The sequence below is a fragment of the Dermacentor variabilis genome, chromosome 1 (assembly GCF_050947875.1).
Source record: "Dermacentor variabilis isolate Ectoservices chromosome 1, ASM5094787v1, whole genome shotgun sequence".
In the NCBI taxonomy this organism is placed as follows: Eukaryota; Metazoa; Arthropoda; class Arachnida; order Ixodida; family Ixodidae; genus Dermacentor; species Dermacentor variabilis.
In genome coordinates this window covers 64,824,099-64,837,317 of record NC_134568.1, presented here as the reverse complement: position 1 = coordinate 64,837,317, position 13,219 = coordinate 64,824,099, and the positions used below count along the sequence as shown (strand labels likewise).

General features: G+C 39.8%; 1 protein-coding gene across 4 annotated transcripts in view; it reads right to left on the bottom strand.

Annotated features, from left to right (window-relative positions):
* Tgt (tRNA-guanine transglycosylase) overlaps positions 1 to 13,219 on the bottom strand; it is a 54,637-nt gene that overhangs the window by 24,777 nt on the left and 16,641 nt on the right. For all 4 annotated transcript variants that reach the window (XM_075688285.1, XM_075688302.1, XM_075688294.1 and 1 more), the window contains exons 4-7: positions 10,388 to 10,503; positions 10,140 to 10,278; positions 5,469 to 5,544; positions 2,775 to 2,969 (exon numbers count right to left, since the gene is read on the bottom strand). In XM_075688285.1, coding sequence (XP_075544400.1) covers positions 2,775 to 2,969; positions 5,469 to 5,544; positions 10,140 to 10,278; positions 10,388 to 10,503 — 526 coding nt within the window. The remainder of the gene's footprint in view (positions 1 to 2,774; positions 2,970 to 5,468; positions 5,545 to 10,139; positions 10,279 to 10,387; positions 10,504 to 13,219) is intronic.

The window sequence follows — 13,219 nt, the reverse complement described above, 5'->3', positions numbered from 1 at the left end:
TCCCGTTCATTTAATATGCATGTCGGTATGTTTGTGAATCATCCAATGACTGGAGAAAGTCCCATTAGGTGACGTGACACTCCTTTTCATGTGGTCTGACATACTCTTCGTGGCTACCATCACAGAGCTTCTTCGAAGCCAGTTTGTATGATATCCATGTCAATGTGGTTGGGAAGCACGCATGGGACTGCGGAAGTTATGTAATACCCCTTTCCATGTGGTCTGACGTTCGCTATGTGGATACCACCACATAGATTCTTCAATTCCCATTCATTTGATATCCATGTCGGCATGGTTGGGAATTACCCATGGTATTGCAAAAGTTGCGTGATGTCACAGGACTCTTTTTCATGTTGTCTGAAGTATGCAACATGTGCACCATTGCAGAGCTTCTTTGAAGTCTGTTGGTTTGATATACATATCAGTATAGTTGGGAATGACCCATGAGTCTGGCGAAAGATACGTAAAGTCACGTGACACCCTTTCTCATCTGATTTGCCATTCGCTACGTGCATATCGTCGTATAGCGTTTGCAATTCTCGTTCATTTGATACAATGTCAGTGTGTTTGCGAATCACGTGTGGGCTTTCGAAAGTTATGCTAGGTCACGTGACACCCTTTACCACCTGGTGTAACGTGACTTGCGTGGGTGCCATCACAGAGCTTCTTCAAAGACTGTTCGTTGGATATCCGTGTCAGTATGGCTGGAAATGACCCAGGAACCTGGTGAAAGTTACATAATGTCATGTGACATCCTTTACCACGTGATCTGATGGGCCCTACGAGCGTACCATTGCAGAACTTCTTTGAAACCCACTGGTTTAATATCCATGTAAGTATGGTTGGGAATCACATCAGCTAACAAGAGATACACGAGGTCATGTGATACCCTTTTCCACGTGATTTAATGTTCACTACATGGGTGCCATTGCATAGCTTTCGCGATTTCCATTCGTTTGATATGCATGTCAGTATGATTGGGAATGACTCACAGACCTTGTGGAAGTTACATCAAGTCATGCGACACCCTTTTTATTGTAGTTTGACATGTGCGACGTGCATACTATCACAGAGCTTGTTCGAAGCCTGAGCGTTTGATATACATGTCAGTATGGTTGGGAATCACGCATGGGCTAGCAAAAATTTGTGAGGTCATGTGACAGCCTTTCTCACGTGGTTTGACGTTTGCTACGTGTGTACCATCGCATAGCTTTCGCAATTCCCATTTGCTTGACACCCATGTCACTTTTTGGATCACATGGAGACTTCTGAAAGTTACGCTAGGCCATGTGGCATCATATACCACGCTGCCTGACGTGCCCTGCATCAGTAGTATCACAGAGCTCCTTTGAAGCCCAATTGTTTGATATCTGTGTCAATATGGTTAAAAAAAAATAAATTAAGGGGTTTAACGTGTCAAAACCACTTTCTGGTTATGAGGCACGCCGTAGTGGAGGACTCCGGAAATTTCGACCACCTGGGGATCTTTAACGTGCACCTAAATCTAAGTACACAGGTGTTTTTGAATTTCGTGTGTCAATATGGCTGGGAATCAGGAATAGGCTGGCGAATGTTACGTGAGATTCCGTGACACCCTGTTCCATGTGATCTTAGATGCAATATATGGTTATAGTTGCAGAGATTGTTCGGAGCTCGTTCATTTGATATCCATGTCAATAGGGCTTGTAGAAAACAAAATGGCGAGTTCTCACGTGACGCTCTTTTCAGCCTGTTTTTATCAGCTTTCGAAATCGACGGTTTGTTGCTGGATGCCCCTTTGTTTTAATGCCTGTTGGCAAGGCTGTCAGATAGCTGCGTTTTGCATGACCTGTTCATGGCAATAATATGATGTCTATAACAATGTATGCTTTTGATTATGTATCACACAGGAAAGGCATTTTTCTTGTCACATGACAATGCCCTTCAACAAGTGTCTTCAGTTATTTTTGGTCAGCGCAAAATTATAACATTTTGTTGTTATTTTGAGATTCCTAGAACACCTCAGAAAAAGCATCTTTACTTCGGATTAAATTCACTAGTGTTAGGATTACGATATGTGGCGCATAGATTAAATTATTTGGCATTCGGATTAAATTGACTGCCGCTAGCAGTGAAATAGCTGGTGCTTGAATTAATTTGTGTGGGAAACCTGTAGTAATAAGCTGATCATTAAAATATAAAATGAAAGTCAAAGTTTTATTTTTGAAGTTTCGTGTAGGGATATCAGGGCCAGCATGTTGTGACGTCACAAATGTCAAAGTATTTTTTTCAAATTTTTGTTATTGTGGCTCAGTAGGAGTTTTTGAGAGTTCCTACGTTTAATCTCTGGCTTGTTTAGAATACTATGCATTTCATTTTCAATAATAAAAATTTAACCTGGCTTGAGGAGAAGCTGTCAAAATTCATGACTATGCAGCAAGGTGGTGTGGGAACTTCCATATGGTGTTGCCATGTCGTCCATTTTTGTTTCTTATCTAGCTTACCACGTCTCCTCATGGTAAGGGTGGCTTTTTTTTTTGTTTTGTAGAAAGTTAATTTACTAACACAGCTCAACTCAATTTTTCTCTTCAGTGTCCCTTAGGTTGCCCAGACTGTCCCATAGAACAGCTATGAATAAATTGCAAAAGCACTGGGAAAGCTTCATGAGTGGCCAGTGGCCAAAGCCAACTTGCACCACTCACACTACAGCTATCAAGCAACAAAAATTTGTTAATTTTGGGAATATATTTATGAAATACAAAGCAACTGCTGAGGAAAGATAAAATGCATGCTACCTGATAGTTGACATTATGGATGGACACCAGATGACAGGCAACTGTCTCTTGCTTGACAATGCGATGCAAGTAAGCCCGTGTGTACTGCTGGCATGTAGAGCACGGACAGTCACTTTCAATAGGGCGAAAGTCATGGCTAAATTCAGTATTCTTCAGGTTTAATTGGCCCCCCATTACCAGAGCACAGCCAAACCTCTGAAAACAAAAGTTAGAGATTGTATGAAAAGAGCTTCGATTTTTAATGTGCAGTGCAGTTTGCAGTTTTACTATAATCGACAATCTTTTTCAACATGCTGCACATGCCTGTACTGTTCATGCTTTCCCCTCCACTTGCTTAATCAAGAACAGCTCAGTGTGAAGCAGAAAAGGTCTCAAGCATATACTTGAATTGTTATAATTAATAAGAGTATGTGTGAAAAGCTTGAATCAGGACAAGGAGAATCCAAGAAAGTTTCTTTAGCAAGTAAGATTCAAACTGGTGTGGTATAATTTTATAAAGTTTGATAGTATCGGAAGAAGAGGACTGAGGGGATGGGAGAATAGGTGCACATCGGGAGACCCCACATCCAGTGGCCATTGCACAGGTGGCGAAACGTGATTTGGAAAAAGACAACAAAATGACCTGAAAAGAATGCATTTTCGCCAAGAAAAACATTTATGCTGTATAAATAAAGCACAGAAAATGTAATGTCTTGAGGTTAGAATATGACAAAGACAAAAAACATTCACAAATCGTTGGACTTTGATATAATGTAATTGTACTTGCGGCATAAAACTTTGCAATATTGAGAATTTCATTAAAGCAGTACCAAGAAAACTGTCAAAATTTTATTCCTTTGCTGGATAGCTGCCGACCCAGTAATTATACTATGGAGGCTATAGAACCTATGGAATTTCCAGAGAGTGCAAGAATTTGTGCTACCTTTTAATGTGCCCAGTTCGAAACAAGCGCAAGGGCAGCGCAGCTTCATACGTGAAAAAGCAGATTCATTGTGTCAGTGAAACCTGTTATGGTAGTCTCGTGGTAACAGACACCACTGATGCATACACACACACTACGGCCGTGCTGCTGCCCAAAGCTGAGTTCATTCAGCGCTCGCCGGGACAAGAGGGGAGAGTGCATCCTCCTGTGTATCCAAGAGAAGCAAACAATTGGAAGGGCTAATTTTACCTTCCAAACTGTTTACTTCCAACACGGTCATTGTATGGCCTTCAACTACTAAAATGGGTTGTTGTTTGTAACACCACATAAACACCACGTTCACTTTTGATGATGTGATGAGTCTCCTTTTTCTGAAGCCATGCTGCATTCAATGCATGTTTTGTACAATTCATATGAGAGGCACTGTAATTATTTGTGATGCACTCATGGAATTGAGGCTTTGTACCGTAATTTGAGTCAACAACTACCCACAAAAGGCAAAAAAGAGGGACACAATTTTCATGTCAGCATTCTCCAAGTCAAACCTTTTATTTTCAGCAGTCCAAAAAGCTCCACAACATCATGGGAAGTTTTATCAGATAAAACATTATAAGCAAGCATTCATGAATGAAATCCTGCAAGAACCCCCGTGATAACTTCATGATGAAGCACACCAGATGCCATTTTATATGTTATGTGCATTATGCATGAAAGCTCACAGGCATGTGCAAGAGAAAGCGGGTACAGATAACGCCTCACACTCCAAACTGTCATCAAATGACACCCTGTGAACAACTTCCTGCAGTAAACGCTAGACTTCTATCTGTAATTTGTTTAAAATAGTGTAAGGAACAATGTAGTCCTCTAGTAACACTCCAGAAGTGAAACATGAGGATACAGGTGTTTTTGCACTCCACCTTCACCAGAATGTGGCCGCCGTGGCCAGGAATCGAACCCGCAACCTTGTGCTTAGGAGCGCAATGACATTGCCACTAAGCCATCATGGTGGGATGCTGTTGTTTCAAGTACAGCTTCTGCTAATGTACATACCAAATATATCTACACATTGAAATAATTCGAGATCCCTTTGTAATTTGACATACTACCCATTTTTCATCTCCAACATGGAAACAAAGAAAAGGAAGGAAAAAACAAACTGCCTGTGACATATCAAAACACCACCTTTTCTACTGGATTACTTGAAGTGTACCTTAATTGTACAACAAATTGCAACATAAAATTACCTGATTAACAAAATGTTCCTAAGTTCACATTTAATTATTTACTTTAGGCACACATCAAAATTATAGAAATAAAGCCAGTCAGTGCTTAAGGCTGGTACATTTACTAGAAATCCTCATACTAGTGCCACTTTCTATATATTTATTCCTGAAATGTGCTCTTTGGTAAAATGAGACTCAGAACACCAATCCATTTTGGTGTACTTTTAAGGATGGAAGACTCTAAACTACTAGTCTCAGGATTTCTGCTAAATGACATGATTTCAGCGCTGCCCTATTTCAATTCCACACATGCAACATATGGTCTGAGGTAATTAATGGAAAATTTAGTAGTACTTGGTTGATCGGCAAAGTGAATACTGCAATTTGTCATGCGAGTAATGTTAATCTCTTGAAGTGAAGGGGTGGAACTGCATTGTCAAAAATATATGTCAACAGTAAAAGCAACAGGTGGCATATACTTGCATTCTACCCATACTATGCATAAAGCAAAATCTGCTACAGAAATAGTGATTACCACAGACTACATACCGCTGTCCTTGTTGGAAACACACAATCAAACATGTCACATCCTAAGGCACTGCAGACAATGAGGTCAACAGCAAAGCTGGAAAAAAGAGACAGTAAAAATTTAAAATTGTAGATACGGTAGAAATCTTTGATAAATTCCTTTTTTGCAAGATGACAATTGCTCTTTGTGAATAAAGGCTGCACAACAATGTTCACATGGTGCTGCACTAAGCCTATCTTCTTTGACAGCATCAGTGTCCAAGACAGGAATGTGTGAATGCCATAACAATAATTAAGCTACAAATGTTGCACTGGAAATAATTTTTTTACACAACTTCCAATTTAAAGGAGTTCGATTAAGAAATGGTCAGTGCACCTTATGTAATAAACCTAAAACAATGCGAACACATGTAAATTTTACATGCTTCTAGAATGTTCTGAAAAATATTTTTATCAACCATGGAAGAACCAATGTTCTGTACGCTATGTAAACTACATTATCTCAAAAGAGTTTTCTGCACTGCAAGCAGCTTGAGCTTAATTAAGTTGAACCTCAATATAAGTGACCTCAATTTAGCGAAGTCCATAGTATAACAGACCTTTTTTAACTTTCTGACTTCCAAACACCAGGAATTTTTCCCCACAGTTTAGCAAAGTAAATTTTCTTCTGTAGTTGTCCACACACATTGCATGCATGTACCTGAGGGCTTTGTGACAAGCGTAAAAAACACAGCCACAAAGCAAATATGGATCAATTGCATGCATAATTTCATGTGCAAATCATGCTGGCATTACTAATACATCATACACTTACTTTGACTTACTCATACTTTGTGCGGCCAGTACTAGAATACGCCAACACGGTTTGGTTTCCTCACACAAAGACAAACACAGTCGAAGTGGAAAAAGTTCAAAGGAAAGCAATACGGTTTATTCACAACAAGTACAAAACCACTGACTCGCCCACAGAACTCCTGACTTCATCCGGAATGGACACACTGGCAAACAGAGCACAGCAAGCTCGACTAAAATTCATACACAACCTGTTGCACAACCGCTTTAACATAAATTCTTCAAAATACATCACTTTCTCTACGTCCCGTATTTCACGCCATAAGCATAATAAAATTGTTAGTTGAGTACCCTTGTAAAACGGACACATTTAGGTACTCTTTTTTCCCTACTGCTGTTAGGGAGTGGAACCACCTCGACCCAGCAATAGCTGATATAGACTCGCCTTCAATTTTTAGTAATATGATAGAAAAGAATAAGGAATGATTGCTAGAAATATTTTAGTCTTATGCAAATTTGTTTTTTACATTGTTTAGATCTATCCCTTATGTTATGTTATGTTAGATTGTATTAAGTTATGCACTGTTAGGTTGTAAATTGTTGTTGCATTTATATTTCACGAGATTGTATTGAATGACAATTTATTGTATTTATAACATCTGTTTTATTGTTATAGCTGACTTCACTAATTATATGCATGAAACAATGTCTTTCTTTTTTTGCATTTTGTATTTTTCCAGACTTTACTGTGTACCTACATGTAGCGTATCTAGTTCATTGTACTTTGTATTCACATGTTCTATGAATAATGTTGTATCAACGCTTACATAGTAACAATATGCCCACCTGCTATGGTCTCGATAAAGAGACTGGCAGTATTGAAAATAAATAAATAAATACAAACAATGTTAGAGTGACCTTGGCCTCAAAAATCAGTACACCATTGAAAACAAACAAAGCAGCAGCCAGATTATACATGTGTACATGTGGTGACCCTGTTATTGTTGGTTACGCTTCCTGTAGGATTCTGTTCATAAATGCTTACTGTCGAGATGCTATTCACCAGGACTGTTCTGGGAACTTGTTCTGCAATTTTTACTGCTGAGCCAGAGAAACCTCAGCTTCATGAAATTCAGACATTAACAAATTGGGCCACAGAAAGTAAAACTCTGTTACATAGAGGTAGGACGCTAAATCTTTTGGAGACACCCAACTCTTGTATCCTGTGATGCTAGTCTTCCTTGCATGAAACACATGCAGTGGCAGTAGCCGGTGTTGTTGATACGCAGCTACGACAGCAGATGACACAAACGCTGTTAAGCTAGTGCCAGCTGACATCATGAATAGCTCAGATATGATGAACCATTCCTTGTATATCAACCAGCGAGAATTATTATTCCAAAGAACTGTAAATGCCATCTTTGCAAGTTAACACTCCGGTGTGTTTCCTCTGTTGCCATGAGCTTTTCAATTCCACAATTTTCAGGGCGACTACTGCAATGATATTGCTACTGATTAAAGGCACATCAACCTCCAAGATGTTATTACTATCTTTATAACATTTATAACATGCTCAGCACATCTGCTGTCAGGATGTTCAGAGTGTGTTTCAGCTGTACATAACAGGGATGCTCCAATGCAAATATTGTTAATCCATAGAAGTTCTAGCTAAGCTGATTGAACTGTTAACATTTACTACAACTTGCAAGAGGAATAAGAGAAAATGAGGGACTCAAATGTGCACAAGTGGTGCCTGGAGTGGCCCTTTCAGTATTTGCTTACAAAAACAAAAATTCAGTGGAGATTTAGCGGTAAACTTGAGAGAAATGCGTTAGTATTACATCACACCTCTTTTGAGTTAAGACGTGTTCACTCCATTGCAAAGTGTTGTTCAGGAGCTCACTCGACACACGTCCTGCCACTACCAGGAGTGAAGTGCAACTGACGGTGGTACGGAGAGGTGCACTGTCAGTTGCATTACACGCACACACACTGTGAACTCTCTGTCAAGAGTCTGTGAACTTGACAAAACACAATAAGGAATGAAAAATTCTTAATTTATTCCGCGACTGTATGTTTTTTATGACTCTGAAGATGTAAGACATGCGGAGAAAGTTTTCAATCATCAGAACTGGCACCTGAAAGGGTTAATCGGAACCAAAATTTTCACAGTTCTCTATGAACAGAACCACAGAAGCAAGCACTGAAGAATTTTTTCATGATGAGCTATGAGCTGAAATATATTTTTTGAAGCAGCTGTCTTCTATCCAGAAAGCCATCCTTAAAAAGCGATGACCAATATGCAAGTAGGCAAAAATTTGATCATTTTTAATGCATAGCATGCACAAACTTGGACAGCTTTGCGGCTTTGCCACCCACCTTATAAATGACCAAAATGAGAGCAACGAAAATTTAGAACATCTTATAGCGTGTCGTTCAATAATTTTAACTCCCCATGCACAACCACATGTTAGTCTGCCGCCGACTGGAGCAACAAGAGCCATATTTTTGATTTGATATGTCACTGGCGCCTCTTTGAAACCTAAACCGGCAAAGCTTAGTCAATCCAGAAGCCATTAAAGGGACACTAAAGCGAAACAATAAATCAGTTTAGACTAATTAATCATTGTTTCAGAACACTGCAGGCAGTCATTTAAAAAAATAGTTTGATTATTAGATGAGAAAATGAAGGTCCAAGTATCAGTATTTGAATTTCGCGCTGAAACCCCAGTGCTGGTACGTCAGCGTGACGTCAGGGATACCAAAGTATGTTTTCGCATTTGGGCCACGTTGGCAGAGTAAAGGTTCCCGAAACTTGCCATGTTTAATGTTTGGTTCCTTTAGAACACAGTGTAGTCAATTTGTACTGTTATATATAATTAGTAGGCCCTAGAAGATGCCATAAAAATCCATGACGTCACAGCCACCAGGTGTGGGAACATAAGTAGGTGTTGCCACCCGTATTTCGTTCTTGTGCTTTTTCTGGCTTACCAAACGTCTTATCATTGTAAGAGTGGTGTTTTTGGTGTTGTATAAAGGTAATTTACTGATGCAGTAGAAATCATTTTTCACTTTAGTGTCCCTTTAACGATGCCCTAGCCACAGGACGAACTGGCTGCTACAGGCTTAACATTTCTAACAGTGCCAAGAGGGTGTATGACATAGTGCTTTCACCTTTGCAAATCTTTCTCAGTAAATGGAACTCCTGTCAATCAGAACATATTTCTCCAGTCCCTTGGGGTTTCGTTTAACGAGATTCTACTGTATTGTCAACAAGCCCATGAGTGAACCATATTGTTTCCTTTGTCTCATCTTGTAGAGCCTGGTGTGATTATCTAATGTGATATCGAGCTGCCATTAGGGAATGATCATGTACAAGATGAAAGGCATGCAGATGCACTCTGCATGGCTACGAAATAATGTCCTCCATGTTTAACATGTTACGTTTGAAGAGTATGACGAGTATTTACTACACTTCTGCATACTTCAAAATCATGGCCATGTGCAATGCACACAAAGTAGTGAAAAATTCCAGAGATAGTGCCTTGAACTGTTGAGGAAAGTGTGCAGGAATAGAACAAAGTGAGTTGGCATTTACTGTACAACAATGGTATACATTTAAATGTTGGTAAACTGGAGTGACTGCTAGACTGAAAACCAGGGAAAACAGGGGGAAGGCGTGAGATGGAAATTTAAGATGATGAGCAAAACAAGAACAAGGTGAAAGCGGGAGCCAACGTTTCGACAAGTGGGCTTATCCTTTTCAAGTCGCCTTGAAAAAGACAAGTCCACATGTTGAAACGTTGGCTCCCGTTTTCACCTTGTTCTCGTTTTGCTCATTTACTAGACTGAAAAGTATCACTTATACAAATCACTTCAAGAAACAAGCCATAACCTTACCCGACACCCATAAGATACCGTGGTTTGTTCTTTGGAAGCAAGCCTGTGCTGATGTCCACCATTGGCCAAAAATCATCCTTGCTCTCCCCTCCACTAAGGCCCCCAATAGCATAGCCAGCAACATCTCGTTTCAGCAGTTCTAGAGGAGAGAAGTGGGACATTCATGTGCACAGATGCCTGAATACAAAAGTGCCACTGCAACATCACCAGATGAGGAGTTGAAACATATTCTGGACCACAGTCCTCACCCAAAGCACACTGCTTTCGCAAAGCAGCATCCAGACCACCCTGAACAATTGGAAAAATGTTTTGTGTTGCTGAATTCTTGTGCGCTACCATACACCGATCAAGCCATCTGATAGTCCTGAAAAAAAAAAGAAAAAAGGGGGGGTGGAGGTGAGAGATTTCATTTTCCATTTCTATGTCAGTACAAATATGAAATTATAGTACATTAATCATGGTTAAGTGCTTACACCATCATAACAGGTCGAGTGAATATGTTATAGAGTCTATATTCTTGTTCTAAATATCAATGTTCTTTTTATGAGCGGATACCATTAGATGCATTGTAACTGATTGCATAATACTCAACTACGTATATGCTCATGCACCACTATCTATTTTGCACGAGTTAAATTTATAGAAAAACGAATGCCTTGCACTTCTTTCTACCTGATTACATCACATGTCCTGAGATACACAGCATAAATAAAAAATCCTTATAACAATCATGCAGTTTAAGAACTTTCAATGTGCCTACCATATTTTTCAGCACGAGACATAATATACCGGAAGGAACTGTTTATTTTTCACTAAAGTGTGCAAATACACTGAGAGTAAGGATATTAAATGAAAAGAACAAATATTTTGTGGAAACTTTTTCAACAATAGGTTTGTTGCCTGTGGGCAACACCAGGCAGAACATTGAAAGCAAGCTTTACCCAGAGCCACCTATGGTTTCGTGTAGAGCCATAGACAGTCCTGGCAGATGTGAAACAGACGTGTGAATTTGCATTTCCTTTACATTATGTGTGCAATACCACTGCAGCCAGGAATATTGCACTGATATTTCTCTCCTGGCCGAGCTTGCAAAAGAATTTGAATCACGTGCCAAACTGCTTCTTCCTCATCTACTGTGCCCGCCCTAATCCAACAAATCACGCCTGCTGCCTATCATTCAGTGTTGGGTGAAAACATTTATACTAAATAACGAAACTCATCAAGAAAGGAAATATTTTCCTGGTGTGTTGCCTGTAGGCAACACTCCATAAAGGGTTAAAAGAGGCAGCTTGTATACTGTACTTGAGAAAAATCTCCCAGCCTGTCTAAGAAGACTTGGCTGCTAGACTAGTTGATAAAGCACTGTCAGAGTAGAAGCACAAAAATGACAAAGGATACAAAGAAACTAAACCATACAGTATGGTTGCGTGATGCTTGTTTTCTACTAACTTCATGTATCACGGTGCGTGCCACAGCAGAGCCAAATGATAAGCTACACAAACTAGGCCTTTTTCAAGCTCTGCTTACTTTCAATACAGGATGGTGCCTGTTGTGTATGGTTCCCCTCTTCTTGTTCCATGTCATTTTTGCACTACTACAGGACATAAGTTGTCCATGCATGCACTTGTAGCTTTTTGAAAACCAGAGAGAGGAAGAAATGAAGAAAGAAGCAGGAGGATGCTTATGTTGTGTAGGGGGGCATTAACATGGGGGAGCAACAGAGTGCCATCTACACTATACAGTCACAACACCATTGCAAGGTGAGGATATCAGGTGAAGATGTCACGCTTTTGTCAGGCGATGCTGGTGCATGGACTGCCACCAGAAAGGGGACACGCCTTGTTTCAGGAAGACAAATAGTGCCAGTTTTTAATGCCTTTGGTGGTAATCTTCACAGTGTTAGTGCACAAACTTGCTGTTTACAGGGGCGTCGGGAGATGATTCGCTGGAAGTGATGTCATAAATATCTCTCCCCTGATCTCTCTAACAAGTTGCCAATGTGAATACTCATTACAACTTTAAATGTTGGCTGAGACAGTTGGTCATGGCTTGTGTTGAGTCTAGTCCTGGCTATCAACCATTGTGCAAAGCACACAGATGGTGATGTGCATAGGTCAACCTGCATGGCACCATTTGTCATTTAGTTGTTCTAGAAGTGAAAGACAAAATGGAAAGGCTACAGAAGGCTAGCGCATCTGGTTGAAGATAGTCAAAGGCATGCCAAGGCCATAAAAAAAAGAAGGAAGAAAAGAGAAAGAAGAAGAAATAGATAGAGAGGATGAGGAGAGAAGAAGATGAAGTAGAAGAAGATTACTACCAGGTCAACACATCTCTCCCCGCCTCCTCCTCAGGAAGAAAGAATGGTGGAGGGAGTAGGTGAAGATAAACAAAAATGACAGTCATATTTAATTCAAATTGAAACTTGAAAGAATTGAAGTCAACCGGCATGCCTAAACCTTAACACAGACACTGTTTTGCATGATTTAGAGATCTGACCATCTTGTGTATGGCATGCTTTATTTGTGGGTGCAAAGGACATTCCTTTGGGCTCATGTAAATGACCTTACAATGAGTTTTCTGGTGATTGCAGCACAGGTAGAAGTAAATGTAGGTAGAAGGTTCAGCAATGCTGATTGGAGAACCCTTTAATAAAGAGGTGACATGCTTTAAAGAAAGGTGACCATTACTGGAGCTTCACAGATTTTTGTGCCATCAGCAAGGACATGCCCATGTATCAAAAGTTGAATATTGATATTTATCTTTCATTTTTACAACTAAGCTTGGTCCTATAAATGTGCTTATGTGGTGTAGGAAGTAAAGCTATTCATTCACAAATTGCTAGATGAATTAACACTATGGCTCAGAAATAAAACATCTCATCAAGACATTGTAAATGGCTTTTAAACTCTTCTCCAGATGGCTGCCCACACAGAACCATATGCAGTACTTAACTGTGCCTTTTGGGTGTGTAATTGAATGTGCCTTAATTTCTTTTTTGGTCAGCTTTGAGCAAATTCATAACTGTAGCTGCTCTGAAAGGGACTTTTCTTCAGAAAGAAGTATAAAACTGATCAAATAAC